Here is a 22,002-nt window from a genome sequence, read left to right as displayed (position 1 = left end):
TTAATTTGAACAGAAAGTCTGTGTACTCTGTTTGCCCAACCGCCACTAATGTGGCATCAACATAGAGGCCACTGTGTCCTTTTGAAAGGACTGTAGGACTCATACAAATTGTAGAAATGGTGTTTGATGCTATTTGTCTTAAATTAAATGGTGACATTTAGCTGGTCTATGTTCCTACTCTCATTAATGGCCAAGAGCTCTTGGTAGTGACCAAAAACATGAGACTGTGGATACAAATGCTGGAAATAACCTTTCTAAGAGGGTAGGGGGACTTTCACTTAGAGATGGGGTGAGAATCTCAATCATTCGGAGGGACTCACAACTGCTGCTCCTCCACATGGAAAGCAGCCACTGGTGTGGATATGTGACTAGGGAGGCTCCTAGGTGAGAGCTTTCAAGCATATCCAGCTGGGATAAGGCTCTCAGGCACACCCCTACACTGGAGAGATTCTCCTGGATGACCCAGGAACAGCTCAGTGCCCTATACTGGAAGAGCTAGGGAGAGAGAGATCTGGGTGTCTCTGTGTAGACTGCAGCCCTCTGTAACTCAGGCCTGGATAAATGTTTGTTTGACTTAGTAAAAGATATACCTGCAGTGTGTATCCACACAGCAGCAGAAAGGTCAAAGTGGATGTCAGTCGTTTAAAAGATGCAATGTAAACACCAGAAAGAACAATATGAAACCAAAATAAGTAAGTAAGTCATACTGGACTTTTTCTGTATTAAAACAAAATAACAGATCTAAAGAGTCTGTTCACATGTACAAAAGAACCTTTAATAATTCACTGATACCCAAACCAAGTTAAAGCATCATTTACTTTTGTGACTGCATTAGTGTGTTATTCTGGTCCTGAATGCTGCTGTAACAACAGAAAATTGCAAGGATACATCATTTGGCAGAAAGAAAAATCATTTTAGTACTTGTTCAGATTTGTTTTCAAACATTTTATTTCATTTGCTTTTATGTTTGTCTGTCATAACAGTCAGCTCGATGTTTCACTGAGTCACCAAACAAAAGCAAAAGTCTTTATTTGTCAGTGCCATCCAAAGCATACTACGCACCGAGACTTTCTGACCTGCAAAAAAATCTGGTTGAGTGTGGTGGTCTGGGTTGAGGTTTGGCATTATTAGTTGTCATGGTTCTGTTTTTTTACTTTCACAAAATCACAAACTTCCACCTTTAGCTTATTTAGGAGTCTAACAAATAAGTGAGTCATACTGATTATAATATCTTTTCTTTAAAAAGCAGACAAAAAAACACTGACGGTGTACTTAAGGCTGGTCAATGTTTAATAAGGATCATCACCTTTTTACACTTTTTCTGGCCATCAATTTTAGTTGGTTACAAAATAAACACTAAATGGCTAAAAACATAACATTCTAGTGAGCTTTTAGTGTTGTTGTGCAATTGACTTGCTAATGGCATAAAAATAAAAGTACAGGATCATGAAAGTCATAAAGAAAGTATGAAAGACTGTACAACATTTCCTAACAGTCGACAAAGTACCTGTTAAGAGAAGTTGGTCCAGAAGCCACATAAGACAAATGCTTCTGTGCTAGTGCTAAAAACAGCACAGCTTTCTGTGTGTGTGTGCGCGCACACACGTGTGTGTGTGTGTGCGCGCGCTTGTGTGTGTGTGTGTGTGTGTGTGTGTGTGTGTGTGTGTGTGTGTGTGTGTGTGTGTGTGTGTGTGCGCTTTGGAAGGGGAGGGATTGCATGTGTGGCTCTGTGGGTCTCTCTGAAATTTCCCTACATCGTCTGAGCGGGAGGAGCTTGTCTCGTTAGGCATAAAAGCTCACAGCAGCTGCAGTTACTTTCAAAGCAGTGACTGTGAAGCTTATGTGAGTAGAATCTTAATGAATTTTTTTGATATATATAATGTGGATAGTTTGTTTGGCAACAAAAATACTTTTTACAGACTTACTTTGGCATATTGTTGTAATTAGAATGGATTTAATCTATTTTTAATTTCACGGTCATGCTATAAACAAGGCTAAAATGTTTAGTTTATGCCAATCATATTAAAAAAATGTATATTAAAACAGGTTTTTTTTAAAATTGCAGATTCCTCAGCACCTTTCTTGGCCTGTTGGTCACGTTTTACAACCTGGAGAAGAATGCGGACACAGTCGGATTCATCCACAACAGGCACGTCCAACAGTTCCCCTGAACAAACTTTAAGAGCTGGAGGAAAATGGTTTAAAAAGTTCTGGCGAAGCCCCACAGGTCAACCCAGCGACAACGGTCCTTCCACTACTGATGGACACCAATCACCTACTGAAGAAGAGCGGCCAGTTGGTAGGTGACATACATCCAGCTGTTATTAGCTATTTCCTGTTAACCCTCTGTATCTCAACTAAATTATGTTTTGTGTGACATATTAAAAAAAGAAAGGAAATTGATGTTACGGTTGTTCCACGAAATAGTGCTGATGTGTAAAAAACACCTCTATTACAGAAATAAGGTTCTCCATTTCTTCCAGAAATGTTAAATACCTTATTTTAGGAGAAATATGAACTGTTTAAAGATTATTTATCTTTGTTTTTCTCCACCAGTGAATCCTACTTTTGAGGAATGCCTTGAAGGACAATACCTGTTTGAAGCCACTCAACTGTTGATAGACAGGGAGAAACATCTGTTTGGAGAGAAAACAGAGGCTGATGCACTCAAAGCTCACGAGGAAGCAGTAAAAAAGCTTGCTGCAGACTATGAAGCCCTTGAAAAGCGTTTAGAGCAGACCGTGCAGCAGAGTCTTTCTCTCAGCACTGAGGAAGAGGTGTCTGCTTTGATTTCAGCAGTGAAAGCCATCAACCTTGAGGAAGAGCAGGACCAGCTGTGGGGACAAATATGCCGGACGCCACCAGCCTGGAGGCCCAAGAAGTGGAAGGAGCACCATGACAAAGTGCTTCATGAATTAGTGTATAGTCGTTTGGAGAACCCATCGAGCCTCATTGGTGATCAGGTGAACCAGTCCTCGATCCAGGCAGACATCCAGTCCATGGGCAAGCAGCTGAAGGAGGACATGCAGTGGGTGGTGGAGATTGTGAACAACTGCTACCCACCAGAGATGGAGATCTGTAACTTTTATGCAAGACAGTACCATCAAACTTTCAGCGCAAGACTCAAAAAGATTGCAGACTTTGTTCTGGATGACAAGGACTGCAGCTTCCTCCTGCGATGGGTGAAGGAGTTTTATCCAGGGTAAGCCACCAGTTCAATTATTGTTTGAAGCAGCATCTTTCTGTGACTAAACATGAGGATGTCTGTCAGTGTGAGGTCCTTCATTGTTTTTAGAAGAATAAATACCTGAACAATTACAGATAGTGAATAATAATACAAATGTAACGGCTAATTTCTTGTTTTCTTAATGTGCTAAATAAAATGCCATTTTTGTAGACTAAACACAACTTGGGTTGTTTATAGAAACTCATGTGTTATCTGCTCTGTGTACCAGAATCCTTGAAAAACCTGAGCTGGCCAGTAATATCAATACTGAAGCGCTGGGAAACCTGCTTCCTGACGAGTTACTGAAACCTCTGGAGGAGCAGTACCTCAGCAAACAACAGGTAACACAGTGTATCTGAGGCGTGCATCTATGGGCTCAAAATGTGGTCATAAATATTTTGTACTTGTAAAAAAGATTTGTATGTGTAAAAAAGATTTGTGTGCGCGTAAAAAAGATTTGTGTGTGGACTTAGAAAAAAAAACCCTGCAAGTTACAAGTACGGATTTTTGACCCTATTTTTCTTCCCTTCATCTGATTGGTCAATGTCATGTCAATCACAAATGTAACAATCCAATCAGAGAACAGATGGGTTTGGCTGTCGGAGGGGCGCTTTTTTGAACTGCAGGTCTTTGAAGGGAATAAATGCCCTTTTACATGCCAACCCAGCGTTTTCCTTCATCACCACGAAGGAAAACAGTCTGTGGTCGTCCGAGTTTGGTGATTTTTATGTCACAGGTCTACGTGTTTAATACAGGGACTTCCACAGCCTTTTCAACAGCGCTGCGGACCGCGGGGTGGGGGCGGGCAGTGTTTTGGAAATGACAGTCTTCATTACAAAGCTTTCTTCGTTATGAATTAGCATACATGTTTTTATTGAACATTTGAAGAACTAGCAAAAAAAAACAGACTCTTGTAGAGGACATAAAGTCAGAGATAGAAAAGACAAGGAGCAGGTGCATCTAGTACAGGTAGAGCTGCTGCAAAAACCCACAGAGCCCAGCAGCCAGCGCAACAAATTCTGGATCCTTTGCTTTTAGTTAGCATTAGCAGCGTATCCTGCATCCGATGTGAATGGACTTTTATGCTGCGCACTGTGACTCACAGCAATGGTCCTGGGTCAGCCCTGACTTTGTGTTAAACTAATCCTAAAGTAATAATGTTATTTCTAACCACTGATATACCACAACTTTATCCTTTCAACAGCTGCTGAAAGTTAGGGGACCTAGCTGCTATCGGATATTTATATAGCGATCCTCCAGCTTCAAACGGTATCACCCTTCAAGGACCTGCAGTTCAAAAAAGCGCCCCTCTGACAGCCAAACCCATCTGTTCTCTCATTGGATTGTTACATTTGTGATTGACATGACATTGACCAATCAGATGAAGGGTAGAAAAATAGGGTCAAAAATCCGTACTTGTAATTTGCAGGGTTTTTTTTTCTAAGTCCACACACAAATCTTTTTTACACATACACAAATTCTTCTTACACATACAAATCTTTTTTACGCACACACAAATCTTTTTTACACATACAAATCTTTTTTACAAGTACAAAATATTTATGACCACATTTTGAGCCCATATGCATCCAGTTAATCAATATGGTCTTTGCAGGGCTTAAAGTGAGATGTGCAAGACAAGCATCAAAGAGTTGTTGGTTTAATTTTTTTGAACATAATATTGTAGATGTAATTATTACTGTCAGTAATTAAATCTTTACACATGAAAGCGGTTTAAAACTGGCAGCTGTGTGTTGTTGTGTGTTTAGAGCGACCTGATGATTTATATCGGCCGAGTATTGGATGAAGCAAAGAAAGAGTGGGATCAAGGAAAGGAGCCGACAAGATATGATGGTTGCTACTCCAGTCCTGTGGCCTATGATGTCATCCAGGTACAGTTGCCGTAGAGTTGCTACAACTTGATATAAAAGAGGCTGAAATTGATGCTTTTATAAAAATGTATTAATATAAAGTGAAAGGTGTCACTTGTGTTGGCCTGCTTTAAGGGTCCTTATCATGGGTTCGTTGATTTCTAATTGTTGACCATTACTGACCATGATTAGAGGCTTTGTATACATTGCTATGTCTGAACTGTGCAATAAAATTATTGTGGTGAAGTAATGACGTAACATTGTTTTGATCATAGGAGAACAAAATGTGCAGACAAATATTTTCCAGCCTGCTGCACATATTAACCAAACTGAAAAAGACTTCTAGAAACTTTGAGAAAAAGATTAACAAACAAACAAAGGACCGTCATTTTTGTTTGGGTCATTTATAGAAACTCGTTTACTGTCAGATCAGAGTCACAGTTTCGAACCCTCCCATGGTTCTGTAGTTTAATCACTTGGGTTTGTCACTAACATTGTAAAGCACTGGGTTTGGTTCCTGGTGTTTAACTGGATCTGAAAATGATGGAAGTGCATTGCTGTGTAAAGTGCTTTGAGTACTTAAAACTGACACTGATTTGTCAATCCATTTGTCTTCAGTTTATCAACGGCATCGTGACATCAGCACATATAACTGTAAGAGACCGACACAAGGCCCAGGAAATAACATCCAACCTGACAGACTTCATGCAGAGGTAACAAGGCTTCACAAGGCTGTCTTTTAAATATTGTCATTTGAAAATACATTTTAGTTTTATGTTTGGTAATAACAAGATAATAGAAGTGAAAACTGTTTTTAATCTTCTGCAGGTATCAAAAATTTCATGAAGACATCATTAAGCAGAACAAACCGCACAGCAAAGCTTTCATAAAGGCAAACCTCAGCTGTGTCGAACAGTTCAGGTATGTTTCTGATCCAGTTAGATGGAAATTCAGATTTTAACTTCATCATAAAAGGAGAATACATCACTGTGAGCTAATGTGTCCTGTGTGGTCTGTCTAAAGGGACTTCCTTGTGGAGCACAATCTGTTCCCAGAGGATGTGCGGGAAAACTGTTTGCAGGTCCTGACTGAGATGAAACAGTCTGCCCACACTTATTTATTAACCCCTGTGCACAAGATCCTCAAAGTAAGTTATTTACAACTGCAGATATCAATAATCCTCAGGATTAAATCCTAACATGTTTTAATCAAAGATTTTAAAACAATGTGTTATTTGTTCCTCACACAGCCACACTACCAGAAGGTGGGAACCAGTGACTGGCTGAAGAAGAACACGTTTGAGAAGCTGCTGAACAGCACTGAAGACCAGCTTCAAGAACTTCAGGGTTCGACTCAATCCTGTCATCAGGTAGAAACATGACAGCGTGAAACTTTGCTATGAAGCCATTATTACCAACTTTTAAATCAATGGACTAACATATGATCTTGTTACTTACATTCAGGAGCTGATTGGTCAGCTTCAGCAGGAAATGACAGTAGAATATGTCCGGAGGCTCCTGAAAGGAGAGGTCAAACTGAAGGACAAGGATCGTCAGCTGAAGGCTTACGAGACTGTGAAAGAAAATGCAGAGAGACTGCACGAGCTGTTTGCCAGAATGGTGAGACTCACCTTCACTGCACACTTTAGCTGAGACATGAATAAAATCAATCAAGCACAAACACCGATCAGCAAAACATTGTTTGACAGGGTGAAACAACCTTAGTCACAAATTCAGCTAACATCAACAACATCTGTGTAACTGAAAGAATTTAAAATTCACATATATTTACCAGTGTTAAATATCAACACTTCACCAAGTTTTTTGATTCATCATAAGCATCTGATGGAAGACAACACACTGCTCAGTAGACCATTTTAACACTTTTATTACTTCTGGAAAGGAGATGCGTCCTGCATGACACTCTGCCGCGAATCTTGAAATAACGATGTGCGCTTACCAGTTTTATCACAGGGTGTCCCGCTCTAGTCTAAACAACAGTATTACACAAGCATTCAGTAGTCACATTGCATAGCATACCTATAGGTTATTGTTTGTTAGCTGCAAGACATCTTTTCTCAGCTCTGGCGAGGCTGTGACTTTTCCATAGTCCCTTCTAGTAAATTTCCACTGGCAGATGTTCCCTGTTATCAACTTCTGCAGACAAGCGTGGGCAGGAGTCTCTTACATTTCTATCACTAAAAGACATGCAGTCTAAGGCCTTTAATATCTGGGCCACGTCCATTCATTACTACACTATATGATTATATGACACTTTAGTTAATATAAAGCACAGCATTGAGGCACTTCAGATAATTTCATTTTCACATTTAACACACTAGCTGGAAGTTCCAGTGCAATTACTCCAGAAGAAAAAGCATCATTATTTCCAAAAACAGCAGCTATGCTGATTACAGTTTGGGGAAACTTGCAGACTAAACTGACGTCACTGATTTGTCTTCACAGGGATCCAAACAAGACTGGTTAAAGGAAATCCTGACCAAGATTGCAGAAGTGCTAAAACTCCAAGATATTCCTGCCATACAGATGCAAATTGTTTCAGTGGGATCTGCTTATCCCGACCTCAGGTAACTTTTGAATTGACTCAGACATTATTTACTTTAATACAGAAACATACAGAGTATAACTCACACAAATGTAATGTGCTCTCATTTTTTGGGACCTGTTGTATCAACTGTAACATAAACAATAAGGACAGAACTATATCATGATAAGAGGTTTGTGAGACATTAGGTCAGGATAAACAATCGTACTTTTCAGAGAGAGCTGAGGGAAAACAGGAAGCAGACTGAGCGAAACATCTTAATTGGTTTCAGATCTTGTGAGCAGGATGAGCTACATTCACGGGAACTAACATGAGCTAAAAGTAGCTCCACCTATTGTCACATTTCCAACAGAGGTGGGCTGAGACATTTTCCACCTCCCCTCTTCTCAGCAGTTTAAAGAGGTGTAGTAAAGTGTTAATGACAGCTGTTAGTGTTTGCAGGAAGGATGTGTGTCAGGAGCAGAAAACTGGCTACACAAAAAGACATAACATGTCAATGAAACACAAGTTTAGACGGGATCAGTGAAGTTATAACTTTTTCTGTTATTCGTATGTTGAAAGTGAAATAAAAGATTGCAGATTATATTTAGCTAAAAAAATGCTCAAATTTCTTTATATTTTTTCTTTTCTATGTCAAATGTGGCAGCTTTCACATGACAATCCTTTTTTCACAGTCTCTGACTTTACATAGAGAAAATCATCTCTTTTTTTAACCCTTTCTTCTTTCTGTCACCAACAGTGAAAAACATGTTTCGGCTCTGCTCAAACTCAAGACAAACATCTCCAAAGCCGACAGGAAAATCGTCAAAACCACTCTGTCAGACACACTGAAGGAGAGCCGTGCTGATCCTGGAACCCGGAAGTTTTTCTCCAAAGTTGAAGTCAGATGAGCCGCACATTTGGTTCTTAGAGTATCACTGACTAAGAGTGTGGTTGCAGAGCAGCAATATTATTGTGTATTATATTGTGTTACAGTCTATCTCTGTAAAGACATGCAGAGTGAATGCCAGGGAAAAACATTGGTTCAGATGCTACTTAGACTGAAATCCCTATTATACGCAGACTCTGTGATGGTGAATGCTTGCTGTAGTCACTGTATGTTACTGTATACATAAGCTAGATGTCACATTCATGCTGGTAATTTTTGTGCATTTCATGTAAAATGTATTTTTGTAAATAAGTATGCAAGTGTGTGTTTTTACACACTTACAGACAGGTCAGTGTCATTCTATTATATGTCGTTTTGTTTAAAAACTACAATGGTGTTAAAGTCTAATATTTTCATGCCATAAATAGTATTACAGAGAATTATAAATGTCTCATGTACATAAAAAGACGTAAGTTCAGTTTTTTAATAAATGTGCAAAAACCAGCTCAATTTGTTTTTACGATTTACTCTGTGTTTAGTAGATGATCCACATGTAAACTGACTGTAGGGTTTATAGCAGGGGTAGGTAACCTTTCTGATGGCGATTGCCATTTAAAATTTCCTCAGAAGTCAGTGTGCCATATGATTGCATTAGCAATAAATTTAATAATGCTCTATATGAACAGTTACACAATATATAGAACCATTTTATAGAGTTATATTTGTTTGCAGATGTTGGCAGCTATCAGCGAATAGTTATCAGCTACTTTGAAACAAAAAAAAGACACTTTTTATCCATAACAGCAAATGAACTGTACAACGGAAAATACAAATGCTATTTATGGTCTCCTCACAACAATGATAAGAAAAATAAACTAAGCCAATATGGCATGTCTGTTAATACAGAGATACACATGTTAATGTGATCTTTGGTCTCCCACTCAGAGACACAGGTCTCCGAGTGTCCAGCATTCAGACGGCTACCTGAGGACTCATGTGAGAGAAAATCTGCTCACACAGACATGTAGAGCCAAATACTGTCAATAGGCCTCTGCAATGTTCTGAAGACAGTTAAACTTGTCAGATAGTGATGTCCAGCAGGTGAAAATGCAAGCTCCATGAACACGCACAGCTATGGATTCCAGCTGCTTCGATGTTGCATTAACTGGCATTAACTCAGCCAGTTAAAGCGAGACAAATCCAGCTGCTCATTAAAGATTTGTGGTTTGATCAGAAAATAAAACATTGGTCCATACACCTGAAAGTCCCAAAAATGCATTGTGTCTCGAGTCTACGGATGTATCTGTGTATCTCCGTGGTGCTGATGCTGTGCTGAAGCTTTTGAAGTGTCAGAATTGTTACACCCCGGCCTAGGCAACCGGCGTGCAACGCAGGAAAATAAAAATAAAGAAAAAACACACGAAAAAAACCCACTAAGGCTCTCCACCAAAATCCCCAAAACCGAAGTGTCTCAAAACGAAAGTATTGACAAAACCCATTTACAGCTATTTACAACAAACTTTTTATTTACAACACTGGGGCAGATCACGCACATGACATACTGAAACACAAGGTTTAAATACATAGAAGGAGCAATCAGGGAATGGACCACAGGAGGGAAACACAGCTGGGGCAAATTAGACCTGACGAGACAAGGAAACGTAAACTGAACACACTAAGATGACACAGACTTTCAAAGTAAAGCAGGAAATACATGACAGTCACGCAAAAAACAAAACACTGACAACACCGAAACGTAACATTTCCCCCCACCCAAAAATCAAACATGTAACCCCAAGTGAAAAGTTTGATCCAGACAGACAAAGCCGATGAAGGCTGGAGCGGTCTCACGGACCCTCCAGCAGATGACAATGGCTGAAGCGGTCCCCCGGACCCTCCAGCGAAGGCGGATGAAGGCTGGAGCGGTCCCTCGGACCCTCCAGCGGAGACGGACGGCTGAAGCGAAGGCAGACGAAGCTGATGAAGGCTGGAGCGGTCCCACTGACCCTCCAGCAGACGACGAAGGCTGGAGCGGTCCCTCGGACCCTCCAGCGAAGGCGGATGAAGGCTGGAGCGGTCCCACGGACCCTCCAGCGACGACAAAGGCTGGGGCGGTCCCACGGACCCTCCCCCCAGCGAAGGCGGATGAAGGCAGACGAAGCTGATGGAGGCTGGAGCGGTCCCACGGACCCTCCAGCAGACGACGAAGGCTGGTGCGGTCCCCCGGACCCTCCAGCAGAGGCGGATGAAGGCTGGAGCGGTCCCTCGGACCCTCCAGCAAAGGCGGATGGCTGAAGCGAAGGCAGACGAAGCTGATGAAGGCTGGAGCGGTCCCACTGACCCTCCAGCAGACGACGAAGGCTGGAGCGGTCCCTCGGACCCCCCAGCGAAGGCGGATGAAGGCTGGAGCAGTCCCACGGACCCTCCAGCAGACGACAAAGGCTGGGGCGGTCCCCGGACCCCCCAGCAAAGGCAATCCCGGACGAGCCCCCATATGTTACATCCCGGCCTAGGCAACCGGCGTGCAACGCAGGAAAATAAAAATAAAGAAAAAACACACGAAAAAAAAACACTAAGGCTCTCCACCAAAATCCCCAAAACGGAAGTGTCTCAAAACGAAAGTATTGACAAAACCCATTTACAGCTATTTACAACAAACTTTTTATTTACAACACGGGGGCAGATCGCGCACATGACATACTGAAACACAAGGCTTAAATACATAGAAGGAGCAATCAGGGAATGGACCACAGGAGGGAAACACAGCTGGGGCAAATTAGACCAGACGAGACAAGGAAGCGTAAACTGAACACACTAAGATGACACAGACTTTCAAAGTAAAGCAGGAAATACATGACAGTCACGCAAAAAACAAAACACTGACAACACCGAAACGTAACAGAATGTGGAAAGCTAACAACGTCCCTCTGACCAGTAGGCTAAGTTATTTTTAGCCAATTACAAGTTGAATCTGGTATTTGGGTTTGTTAGCTAAGATACCGTCATAAAGAAGCAGCACAACTAATGTGTCTATGCAAGCTGATTTGTGATGTGCACCGCTGGCGCGGCCATTTATTTTTTGATGCACCTTCTCAGATTAATTCACTGCGTGTCGTGCCCAGGGCTGGACTGGGACAAAAAAACAGCCCGGGCATTTTGACTAGAGACGGCCAACCAGGTATTAAAGCCATAAAGCCTTTGAATGAAAACAAATGCTGTTGTGACATTGATGTACAGTCTAGTTGGTATATGTATGATTTCTATACATTTTATATCAGATAAAAACTTTGGTTGTAAGCTTCAGATAATTATTTAATAACAGCCAGACATTTTAAATGAGAATAAGGAAGTATTTCTTTGTGCCCCCCTTTCCCTGGCCCCTTGGCAGAACTTTGCTAGATCCACCCCTGCACAGTTACCAGCATCAGCTACAAAGAAACAGATCCTGGTGTTATTTGTCTCTCAGAAACAGTTCATAACTTCCCTTCAACTCATTCATGTCACCTAAAAGGTAAACCTGTTTCTCCATCACCTGTTCAGCTCTGATGATTCAGTAAGGACATCTCCTGGTTTCATCTTCATGTTTCCCTCTCACCACATATCCAAACCAACATCATGACCAGCAGCTTTACAGCTGTGGCTCCAGCAAACATCAGCTGATACTAGAAATTAATATTAAATAAATTCTAACAACATCTGATCAAGCTTAAACGTGCTGCTGTTGTTTAGCGCGACATCCGCTGGCTTCCCCGTTCTGGCGCAAAGTGGGCGATAAACAAACAAAAGAGATCATTGACAGTGTTGGGGAGTAACGGAATACATGTACCGCCGTTACGTATTTAAAATACAAATTATGAGTAACTGTATTCCGTTACAGTTACCGTTTAAAAAGGTGGTATTCAGAATACAGTTACTTTGTTGAGATAAATGGATTACACTGCGGTACTTTCCTGTTTCATATAGTCGCGGGTCAGGACTGTTTGGGTTTTGTTTGACAGCTACGTTCTGTTGTTCCAGGCGGCAGCGTTACGGTTGCCATGGTTACAGGGCGACACGCTCTCTCTCTCTCTCTGCGACTGTGTGTTTCCTGGGTGTGAGAGCGCCTTTTCGTTGTTGTTGTTGTTGTGCTAAGCTAACAGGCAGAATGCTACAAGCATAGCTCTAAAGAATGTAGCATCATGGGCAGTGTAGTCCGTGTTGCAGGGAGAATGGACTGCCATACACGTTATGGGTCTGTGAGCGCGAGAAGGGAGAAAAAGGTGAGTGGAAAGGTACGAGTTGTCATCGAGGAAAAACGGGAGCTGGAAGCATGTAAATATAATAATAACCACTTCAGCCAAGAAGAGTGCCTGACGAGCCCAGTTGTAAGTAAGCTATTAAGACTCGACTGTACACCGTGTTCCTGTTTTCCTCTGAAAACAATAAGTTCCGTTGGAGCAGTCTTTCAACGCCTCTCTCTGTCTCTCACAAGAAAAGTTGACCCACACAACAAAGTAAAGCTATTTTTCGGCTACGAGCCAACAGGGACCGCGCCATATTAGTCAGAGGTCCCTTTACTACAGTTCGGAGTCGCGGACCTTCAGTAACAGTAATAAATCACACAGCAATAGTACATTCATGTAGTTGTAAAAAGCATGATAATATATTAAGTAATCCAAAGTATTCAGAATACGTTACTCTCATTGAGTAACGTAACGGAATACGTTACAGAATACATTTTGGGGCATGTATTCTGTAATCTGTAATAGAATACATTTTAAAAGTAACCTTCCCAACACTGATCATTGATCAGTTTCATGATTAAAGTAGCAACAGGAGAGAGAAGGGAGAGAATGAGAGGAGAAGAAGAGGCAGCTGACAGCGTAACGACAGAATTAATCCACCTTTGTGTCTTTTTCCATCCTAGCTGAAGTCCGGGACAAACTGCGTCCCTTCTCAGCTCAACATAAAACGCGTAATAATTTCTCTGAATGCGGGACGATTCCGTCTTTTTACGGGACGGTTGGCAACTCTACTAACTAACCTTATGAATAAAATAAAGTTCACTATCAGTAACATCATAGCACATATCTGGCCCAGATAGACTGCAGGTCATAACTTCTTACCTGAAGTTCAGTTCACCTGACACTCGGACCAGCGGCTGCCTCGGGTCTCTGCTCCTCCTGCCTCCCCTCTCCCTGATCCACCTGCCGGCCTCCACCACTTGCTAATGTTACTGAATCTGTGCAAGCTCCGCCATAGCCACCACTAAATAACTTAAGTTATTTTTACACACCGGCCAGCATCTGGCCAATCCACCACCTTTCATTGTTTATACCGTTACAAAAAAAAAAGAAAGAAAATTAATTAGCATGGCCAGTCCAGCTATGGTCATGCCATCAGTTAACCCACAGTTGGCACGCGTGCCTAGGGTTGCCGACCCCTGGTTTATAGTATGTGGAAAAAACAGCAATAGTACTGGCAACAGACAGGGAATGGAGTTACAGTTAATGTCTATAATAAGTATCAACATATGTTAAATATAAAAATCATAAGAATGATAACTGCAGGTTACAAGTGAACATGATAGATGCTTGGCTACAAGATGAACAGCCACAAGGAGCATTGCCCTCCATGGAGGAGAAGACTAGAAGCTAAAATCAAGGTAGCACAGAGGCAAGTTAACCATTAATAGTTCAGAAATGGTTCCAAAAATAAGTAAGTACGTAAGTAAGTAAAGTTTATTTATATAGCACCTGTCACAGACATATGTCACAAAGTGCTTTACAAGGTAAAAACATAATACAGTCATAAAATACATCACAAAAACCCTGGTCTAATTAAAAGGTTTTTGAAATAAAAATGTCTTTAGCTGCTTTTTGAAGGTCTCCACTGAGTCCAAGCCCCGTAGTAGTAGGGGAAGTGCATTCCACAGTCTGGGTGCAACAGTTTGGAAAGATCGCTCCCCTCGGTTTTTAAAATGAGTGTGGGGGACCACTAAAAGGTTTTGGTTTGATGACCTCAGGTTACGAGTGGAGGTATGTGGGGGGCATTAACTTTCTGTAATGCTCTGAAAGTTAAAACTAGAATTTTAAAATGGAACCTGAATCTGATTGGTAGCCAGTGCAGCGACTTTAAAAAAGGGGTCATATGAGCACCCTTGTTCGAGCGGGTCAGTAGCCTCGATGCAGTTTTGAACAACCTGTAGGCGGGCTAGCCCTTTCATGTTTAGACAAGTAAACAGGCTGTTACAGTAGTCAAGTCTTGTAGAGATAAAAGCATGTATTATCATCTCGAGTTCACTTGTTGACACGATGGATGTTTAGAAATGTTCCTCAAGTGAAAAAAGCAGGTTCCTACTATCTGATTTAAATGTCCCTCCAAAGAAAAAGCTTCATCAAAAATACAACCAGGTTTCTAAGGTTATGTTTCTGTGAGGAACCAAAGTCACCCAGTCGCCGTTTAATATCGGGTATTTCACTGCCTGGTGCAATAATCAAAGTTTCTGTTTTGACCGGGTTTAGCTGTAAGCAATTATTGTTCAACCATTGTTTAATGGTGGTTAAACAGTCAATCAGATTGGAGAGCTTATGAGCTTCAGCAGGCTTAAAAGAATAATATAGCTGAATATCGTCAGCAAAAAGATGATAAGATACTTCAGGAAACTGCTGTATTATCTGACTTAAAGGAAGAATGTATATTAAAAACAGAATAGGTCCCAGCACAGAGCCCTGAGGAACTCCACAACAACTCTGTAGATTCCGACATGATCTGGTTTGCAGACACACTAAAACTCATTTCAGATATATAAGATGAAAACCAGTCTAGAACAGAGCCAGACATCCCAACCAGGTCTCTCAGTCTGTTTATCAGGATGGTATGGTTGACTGTATCAAAGGCTGAGGTAAGGTCTAACAAGACTAGGACTGTGTATTCTCCGGAGTCTGCTGACATCATAATATCATTAGTAACTTTCAGTAGTGCTGTCTCGGTGGAGTGCAACTTACGGAACCCAGATTGAAAACGGTCATGGATGTTATATTTCTCCAAGTATGCCGTAAGGTGGACAGCTACTGCCTTCTCAAGGAGTTTTGACATAAATGGGAGTTTGGACATAGGTCTTACATTTTGAAATGGTGTTGGATCCAGGTTGGGTTTTTTGAGCCTTGGTTCCACAATGGCATGTTTAAAAAAGCTGGGGAACACCCCAGTCTAATGGGAAACATTAAAAAGGTTCACAACCCAAGGACCAATGGTGTCAAAGGCATTAATAAAAAGCTTAGTGGGGATAATGGCTGAGGGGCTTGAGGATGGCTTCATTTTGTCCACCAGGGCTGCTATTTCATCATATGTTACAGTTGTAAAAGTCGACCAGGAGTACAAAGGGAGTGCCTGACTCGGAGAACAGGAAAGCCTTGGGGAGATTTTAGCATTGATGTCATTAATCTTATCAACAAAAAATCGGAGGAGTTTATTACTATCTACTTTAGAGAGTACATCTAAAGGTATCACATCTGGGGAGACAATTGCACTAATTTTGTCAAAAAGAAACTTGGGATTTCTCTTTATTTTTGTTATGAGTCTAGAAAAGTATTCTGATCTAACAGTTTTCACCGTGTCACTTAAGGAGAGCATGAGATCTCGAAGATGGAGCCTGTGTAGTCAAGTTTGGTTTTCTTCCCTAGTCGTTCTATTTTGCGGCATATTCTCCTTAAGTTTAAGATAGACTCATTTATCCAAGGGCATGCCTTCTTTTGTAAAGCCGAGCTTGTTTTAATAGGTGCCACTTGATCCAAAATGGATGTGCATTCCCTATTAAAAGACTGAATAAGAACATTTACATAGTTTCCGGTAAAAAGTAGAGACCTGTCAAACATAATGGAGAACCTCTCAGCAGTAGTCTCAGTTATTATGCGTCTATGAGTTTTTAACTTCACAGGCGTTTGTTTAGAGCTAAAATTGAGTTCAACAAAGATACAGTTATGATCACTCAAATGTACATCCTCAGCAAACACATTGCCAATGTTGAGGCCAAAGGAAAAAACAAGGTCCAAGGTATGGCCTTTTACATGGGTTGGACCGGAGACATGTTGGACAAAGTTAAAAGACTCAGATATAGATAAAAGTTCAGCTGCAGAGTTAGGTGAGGCATCATCAATATGAATGTTAAAATCCCCAAGAATTTAAACTTTCTCCAGCTTGATAATAGAAGATAAGAAGTCCATAAAATCCTTTAAGAACTCAGTAGCAGGGCCAGGAGAGCAATAGACTAAAACACAATAAAAGATGTTCGTAGAGCCCACCTTAATTGTTTGCGACTCAAAAGAAGAATTGTTTTCAGTTTGCATACCTCTGCAGGTGAAACTGTCCTTAAAGACAACAGCAAGTCCTCCACCACAGCGACCTAAACGGGGGGCGCCCAAGTAAGAGCAGTCTGCATGACACTGTTCGTTTAGGTGAATAAACTCGCCATCCCTCTGCCATGTTTCAGTGAGGAACAGAAAGTCCAGGTTTTTCCCTGTGAAGAGCTCATTCAGATAGAAGGATTTGTTTGCGATGGAGCGGGCGTTCAAGAGCGCAATCCGATTAAAAGCTGGCAGCGCAGGTTTCCCATCAGCTCTGTCAGCATGGAACTGACAGCAAACACTGTGTCCGCACGAGAGGTCTCCAGCAGCGCCACGGAACCGGCGGGACCAACCACCGGTTGTGCGATGCAGGCTGTGAGGGCCCAGCGGTGGGGAGATAATCGGCAAAATCCAGAGCATCAGATGGGCAGGATCCACGCTGTAGTGGCTGCAAGTACGTGTTTCCAATCAAATCCGGAAGGGTAACTGGCAGCAGAAACCGGGGACGCCTCCAGACGAGTCGGGAAATCTCCGATCTGTAGGCTCGTCTGATGTGTACCTGGATACCGGCCCTACAGCCTCTTTTCCTCGATTTCTTCTTGGAATTGCTTAGGGCACGTTTCGAGTCTCTGTGTAGACTGCAGCCCTCTGTAACCCAGGCCTGGATAAATGTTAGTTTGACTTAGTAAAAGATATACCTGCAGTGAGTATCCACACAGCAGAAAGGAGGTCAGTCATTTAAAGGATGCAACATAAGCACCAGAAAGCACAATATGAAACCAAAGTACATGATGGCAAAGGTTTCTGTTGAATGTCAATAAAGTAATAGTCATAGTTGATTTTTTTCTGTATTAAAACAAAGTGATCTAAAGAGTCTGTTCACATGTATGAATAAACCTTTAATAATTAACTGATAGCAAACCAAGTTAAAGGATCACTTACTTTTGTGGCCCTGACTCCGTTAGCGTGTTATTCTGGTCCTGAATGCTGCTGTAACAACAAGATATTATATTGCAAGGTTATATCATCTGGCAGAAAGAAAAAATATTTTGTTACTTGTTCAGCTTTTGCAAAATCCCCGATATGTTTTCATCAACTTTTTTTTTTTCTTTTGGTCTGTCACAACAGTCAACTCAATGTTTCACTGAGTCGCCAAACAAAAGCAACAGTCTTAATTTGTCAGTGCAATCCAAAGCATACTACGCACCGAGACTTTCTGACCTGCAAACAATCTGGTTAAGTGCGTGCGTGCGTGTGTGTCTGTGTGTGTCTGTGTGCTTTGGAAGGGGAGGGATTGCATGCGTGGCTCTGTGGGTCTCTCTGAAATTTCCCTACATCGTCTGAGCAGGAGGAGCTTGTCTCGTTAGGCATAAAAGCTCACAGCAGCTGCAGTTACTTTCAAAGCAGTGACTGTGACGTAGAATCTGAAAGATGTTTTATGTTCTTTATAGATATATATCATGTGGATAGTTTGTTTGGCCACAAAAATACTTTTTACAGACAAGCAAAGAAAGAAAAAGAAAGGTTGTTGTGGAAATTTTAACAATAACAGTGAGCTCTCAAACAAAGAGCATTCCACAGCACATCACATAACATCACATATCCCCGTGCCTTCAGTCCAGCTCATCCTTGACCCCCGCCCACTCTAAGAAAAGTTATGACCACCGTCACCTCCAGGATGTCTGCAGATATTCAAGTCTACAATGGGTCCACCGTGAAGGTGCAATAAAACTTGGGGCCTACCTGTGATGATATTCTACATGCATGCATACTATACTAAAGTGAGGAAGTGAAATTACTATTACTAATGTGAAATGGTTATAGTATGTGATTAATACATCAGAAAAGAAATCTGCCACGACACGGTCTACTTAATGCTCATCACACGTGTTTATTGATGATAATTGCCGCTAAAGCTCTGATGGCTCCAAATTCAGTAAATGACTAAACCTGAACACAACATCACCGTTTTACACTTTTTATGGCCATCAGTTTTGGTTGGTAACAAAATAAAAACTAAATTTTCAAAAACATAACATTCTAGTGAGCTTTTAGTGTTGTTGCACAACTGACCTGACCATGAAAATAAAAGTAAAAGGATCATTGAAAGTATGAAAGACCGCACAATATTTCAGTCTACAAAGTCTCTGTTTAGAGAAGTTGACCCAGAAGCCAAGAATGCTGCTGTCCTAGCGCTAAAAACAGCACAGCTTTCTGTGTGTGTGCGCGCACATGTGTGCGTGACTGTGTGCTTTAGAAGGGGAGGGATGGCATGTGTGGCTCTGTGGGTCTCTCTGAAATTTCCCTACATCTTTAAAACAGATTTAGGAAGTTTTTTCTCATTTCAGCTATCCTCTTCATCTCCACAGATCAACAAAATGCCTTACATTTGTTCCCCACACAGCCACACTACCAGAAGGTGGGAACCAGTGACTGGCTGAAGAAGAACACGTTTGAGAAGCTGCTGAACAGCACTGAAGACGAGCTTCAAGAACTTCAGGGTTCGACTCAATCCTGTCATCAGGTAGAAACATGACAGCGTGAAACTTTGCTATGAAGCCATTATTACCAACTTTTAAATCAATGGACTAACATATGATCTTGTTACTTACATTCAGGAGCTGATTGGTCAGCTTCAGCAGGAAATGACAGTAGAATATGTCCGGAGGCTCCTGAAAGGAGAGGTCAAACTGAAGGACAAGGATCGTCAGCTGAAGGCTTACATGACTGTGAAAGAAAATGCAGAGAGACTGCACGAGCTGTTTGCCAGAATGGTGAGACTTACCTTCATTCCACACTTTAGCTGTGACACAAATAAAATCAATCAAGCACAAACACTGATTGTTTGACAGGGTGAAACAACCTTAGTCACAAATTCAGCTAACAATAATAAAAGAACCATTGACGGGCTATATTAAAGTTTTGAAATTTATCCTCTAATTTTGGTTTTACTTTCAAAGTGAAGTGAAGAAAAAGAAAAATCAGTAAGAAATAGAAAAAAGACATTTGTCAATAGATATTGGATCTGGAATGGTGAGAGGACAAGGAGTTACAATTATGAGACAGGGATTATAATATTATTAAATGGAACAAGATCCTTTGCCACTTGCAGTACAAGATTTTTGGTAAGAATTGGAGCAAAATTCCAGTTTGTTTAACTGAAATAATTTAGATTCACAGTTACTGCCCAGCTAGCTGGAAGTTCCAGTGCAATAGCTCCTGAAGGAAAAGCATCATTATTTCCAAAAACAGCAGCTATGCTGATTACAGTTTGGGGAAACTTGCAGACTAAACTGACGTCACTGATTTGTCTTCACAGGGATCCAAACAAGACTGGTTAAAGGAAATCCTGACCAAGATTGCAGAAGTGCTAAAACTCCAAGATATTCCTGCCATACAGATGCAAATCGTTTCACTGGGATCTGCTTATCCCGACCTCAGGTAAACAGGAAGCTGACTGAGCGAAACATCTTAATTGGTATCAGATATATCTTGTGAGCAGGATGAGCTACATTCATGGGAACTAACATTAGCTGAAAGTAGATGTGCTGCCTTTCTATTTTACATTACCAGTCTCACTGATAGTGCACTGAAACAGAGAACTAAATAAAACATGCTGGCATGAGAGAAGCAGCAGCAGCTGTGAGTAGATGAAGTCAATAATGCTGTTAATTAGAGTTAAATGAAAGATTTCTTCCACCAGAAAACCAAACTGTCTAGTTTTGGTTTTATTTCTAACCTTAAAGAAAAAGGAAGAAGGGAACCAGGAGACATAAACACTGCTCTTGATAGCACTCATATATGTTTATGCTAAATAAGAGTTTTATGGAAGAGTTATTTGGTAAAAATAGTTCATATTCGGAGAGTCACATGCATTTGAAGCACGGATCCATTTCAGTAAGAGCTCCACCTATTGTCAGATTTCCAACAGAGGTGGACTGAGACCTTTTCCATCTCCCCTCTTCTCAGCAATTCAAAGAGGTTTGGTGATGTGCTAATGACAGCTGCTAGTGTTTGTAGGAAGGATGTGTGTCAAGGGGCAGAAAACTGGCTACACACAGAAAAAGACATAACATGTCAATGAAAACAAGTCTTGACGGGATCAGTGAAGTTATAACTTCTGCTGTTATTCTTATGTTGAAAGTGAAATAAAACATTGCAGATTCTACTTAGCTAAAAAAAAAATGCTCAAACTCATTTCTTTATATTTTTTTCTTTTCCATGTCAAATGTGGCAGCTTTCACATGACAATCCTTTTTTCACAGTCTCTGACTTTACGTCACTTTTTTAAAACTCTTTCTTCTTTCTGTCACCAACAGTGAAAAACATGTTTCGGCTCTGCTCAAACTCAAGACAAACCTCTCCAAAGCCGACAGGAAAATCGTCAAAACCACTCTGTCAGACACACTGAAAGAGAGCCGTGCTGATCCTGGAATCCGGAAGTTTTTCTCCAAAGTTAAAGTGAGATGAGCCGCACATTTGCTTCTTAGAGTATCACTGACTGAGAGTTTGGTTGCAGAGCAGCAATATTATTGTGTATTATATTGTGTGTAGCCCGGGTGGGAATTTGGGAGTAGATACTCGTAATTCCCATGGACTTTAAGAGCCACAGTAACATAATGTTGTTTCAACGGTCACACCACCGTGAAAAAACTGTGTTTCCAGCTACGACCGCCGAGGCTAGGACTGCTTGGCTGCGCCACGGAGGCAGCCGCAATGGACTGTCGGAGAGCTGGACAGTGACTGGCTAACGCCCTGTAGCAGAGACAGCATCGGGTCCGCAGGGAGAGCGGAGAGTGGATTTAGTTGGGGGCTGGTGAACGGCAACCTACCGAGCAACTGAACTGTAAGTCGGACTTTCGTGCTCTTACTGGGGAGAAGAGGATTTTTCTCCATCGTCCGCTGTGAGCAGCAAACAGGCCTGCAACAAGTGTGAATGTGAGTGTGTGTGGGGCCCATGTGTGAATATTGTGTATTTAGTGGATTTATATAGCATATTTTCGAGTGTGTATTAGTGAGTCACTTACCAAGAGGTGATAATTTGTGTTGTTTAACATAATTTCAAAGGGAATTATTTCATTTACACAGCATGTTTCATTTGTTTATGGAGCTGGATATCATTTGAGTTGAGTTAAGAAAAGGGTGTGT

General features: G+C 41.3%; 1 protein-coding gene across 3 annotated transcripts in view; it reads left to right on the top strand.

Moving 5' to 3' along the window:
• The window catches only part of LOC113012583 (tumor necrosis factor alpha-induced protein 2-like), a 117,072-nt gene extending 95,628 nt beyond the window's left edge, over positions 1-21,444 (top strand). Inside the window, exons 17-23 of one of the 3 annotated variants that reach the window (XM_026152870.1) lie at positions 5,716-5,810; positions 5,926-6,018; positions 6,121-6,244; positions 19,259-19,378; positions 19,473-19,628; positions 20,174-20,295; positions 21,174-21,444. In XM_026152870.1, the coding sequence (XP_026008655.1) occupies positions 5,716-5,810; positions 5,926-6,018; positions 6,121-6,244; positions 19,259-19,378; positions 19,473-19,628; positions 20,174-20,295; positions 21,174-21,324 (861 nt within the window). In that variant the 3' untranslated portion in view covers positions 21,325-21,444. Of the gene's footprint in view, positions 1-5,715; positions 5,811-5,925; positions 6,019-6,120; positions 6,245-6,346; positions 6,467-6,560; positions 6,717-7,562; positions 7,685-8,401; positions 9,041-19,258; positions 19,379-19,472; positions 19,629-20,173; positions 20,296-21,173 lie in introns of those variants that run through there. The other 2 variants (XM_026152872.1, XM_026152873.1) reach the window with 2 other exon arrangements.
• The last annotated feature ends 558 nt before the right edge of the window (positions 21,445-22,002 follow it).

This window comes from Astatotilapia calliptera, chromosome 19 (genome assembly GCF_900246225.1).
Source record: "Astatotilapia calliptera chromosome 19, fAstCal1.2, whole genome shotgun sequence".
Classification (NCBI taxonomy): domain Eukaryota; kingdom Metazoa; phylum Chordata; class Actinopteri; order Cichliformes; family Cichlidae; genus Astatotilapia; species Astatotilapia calliptera.
Note: the sequence above shows the minus strand (reverse complement) of the source record. Positions and strands in the feature narration are given on the sequence as shown.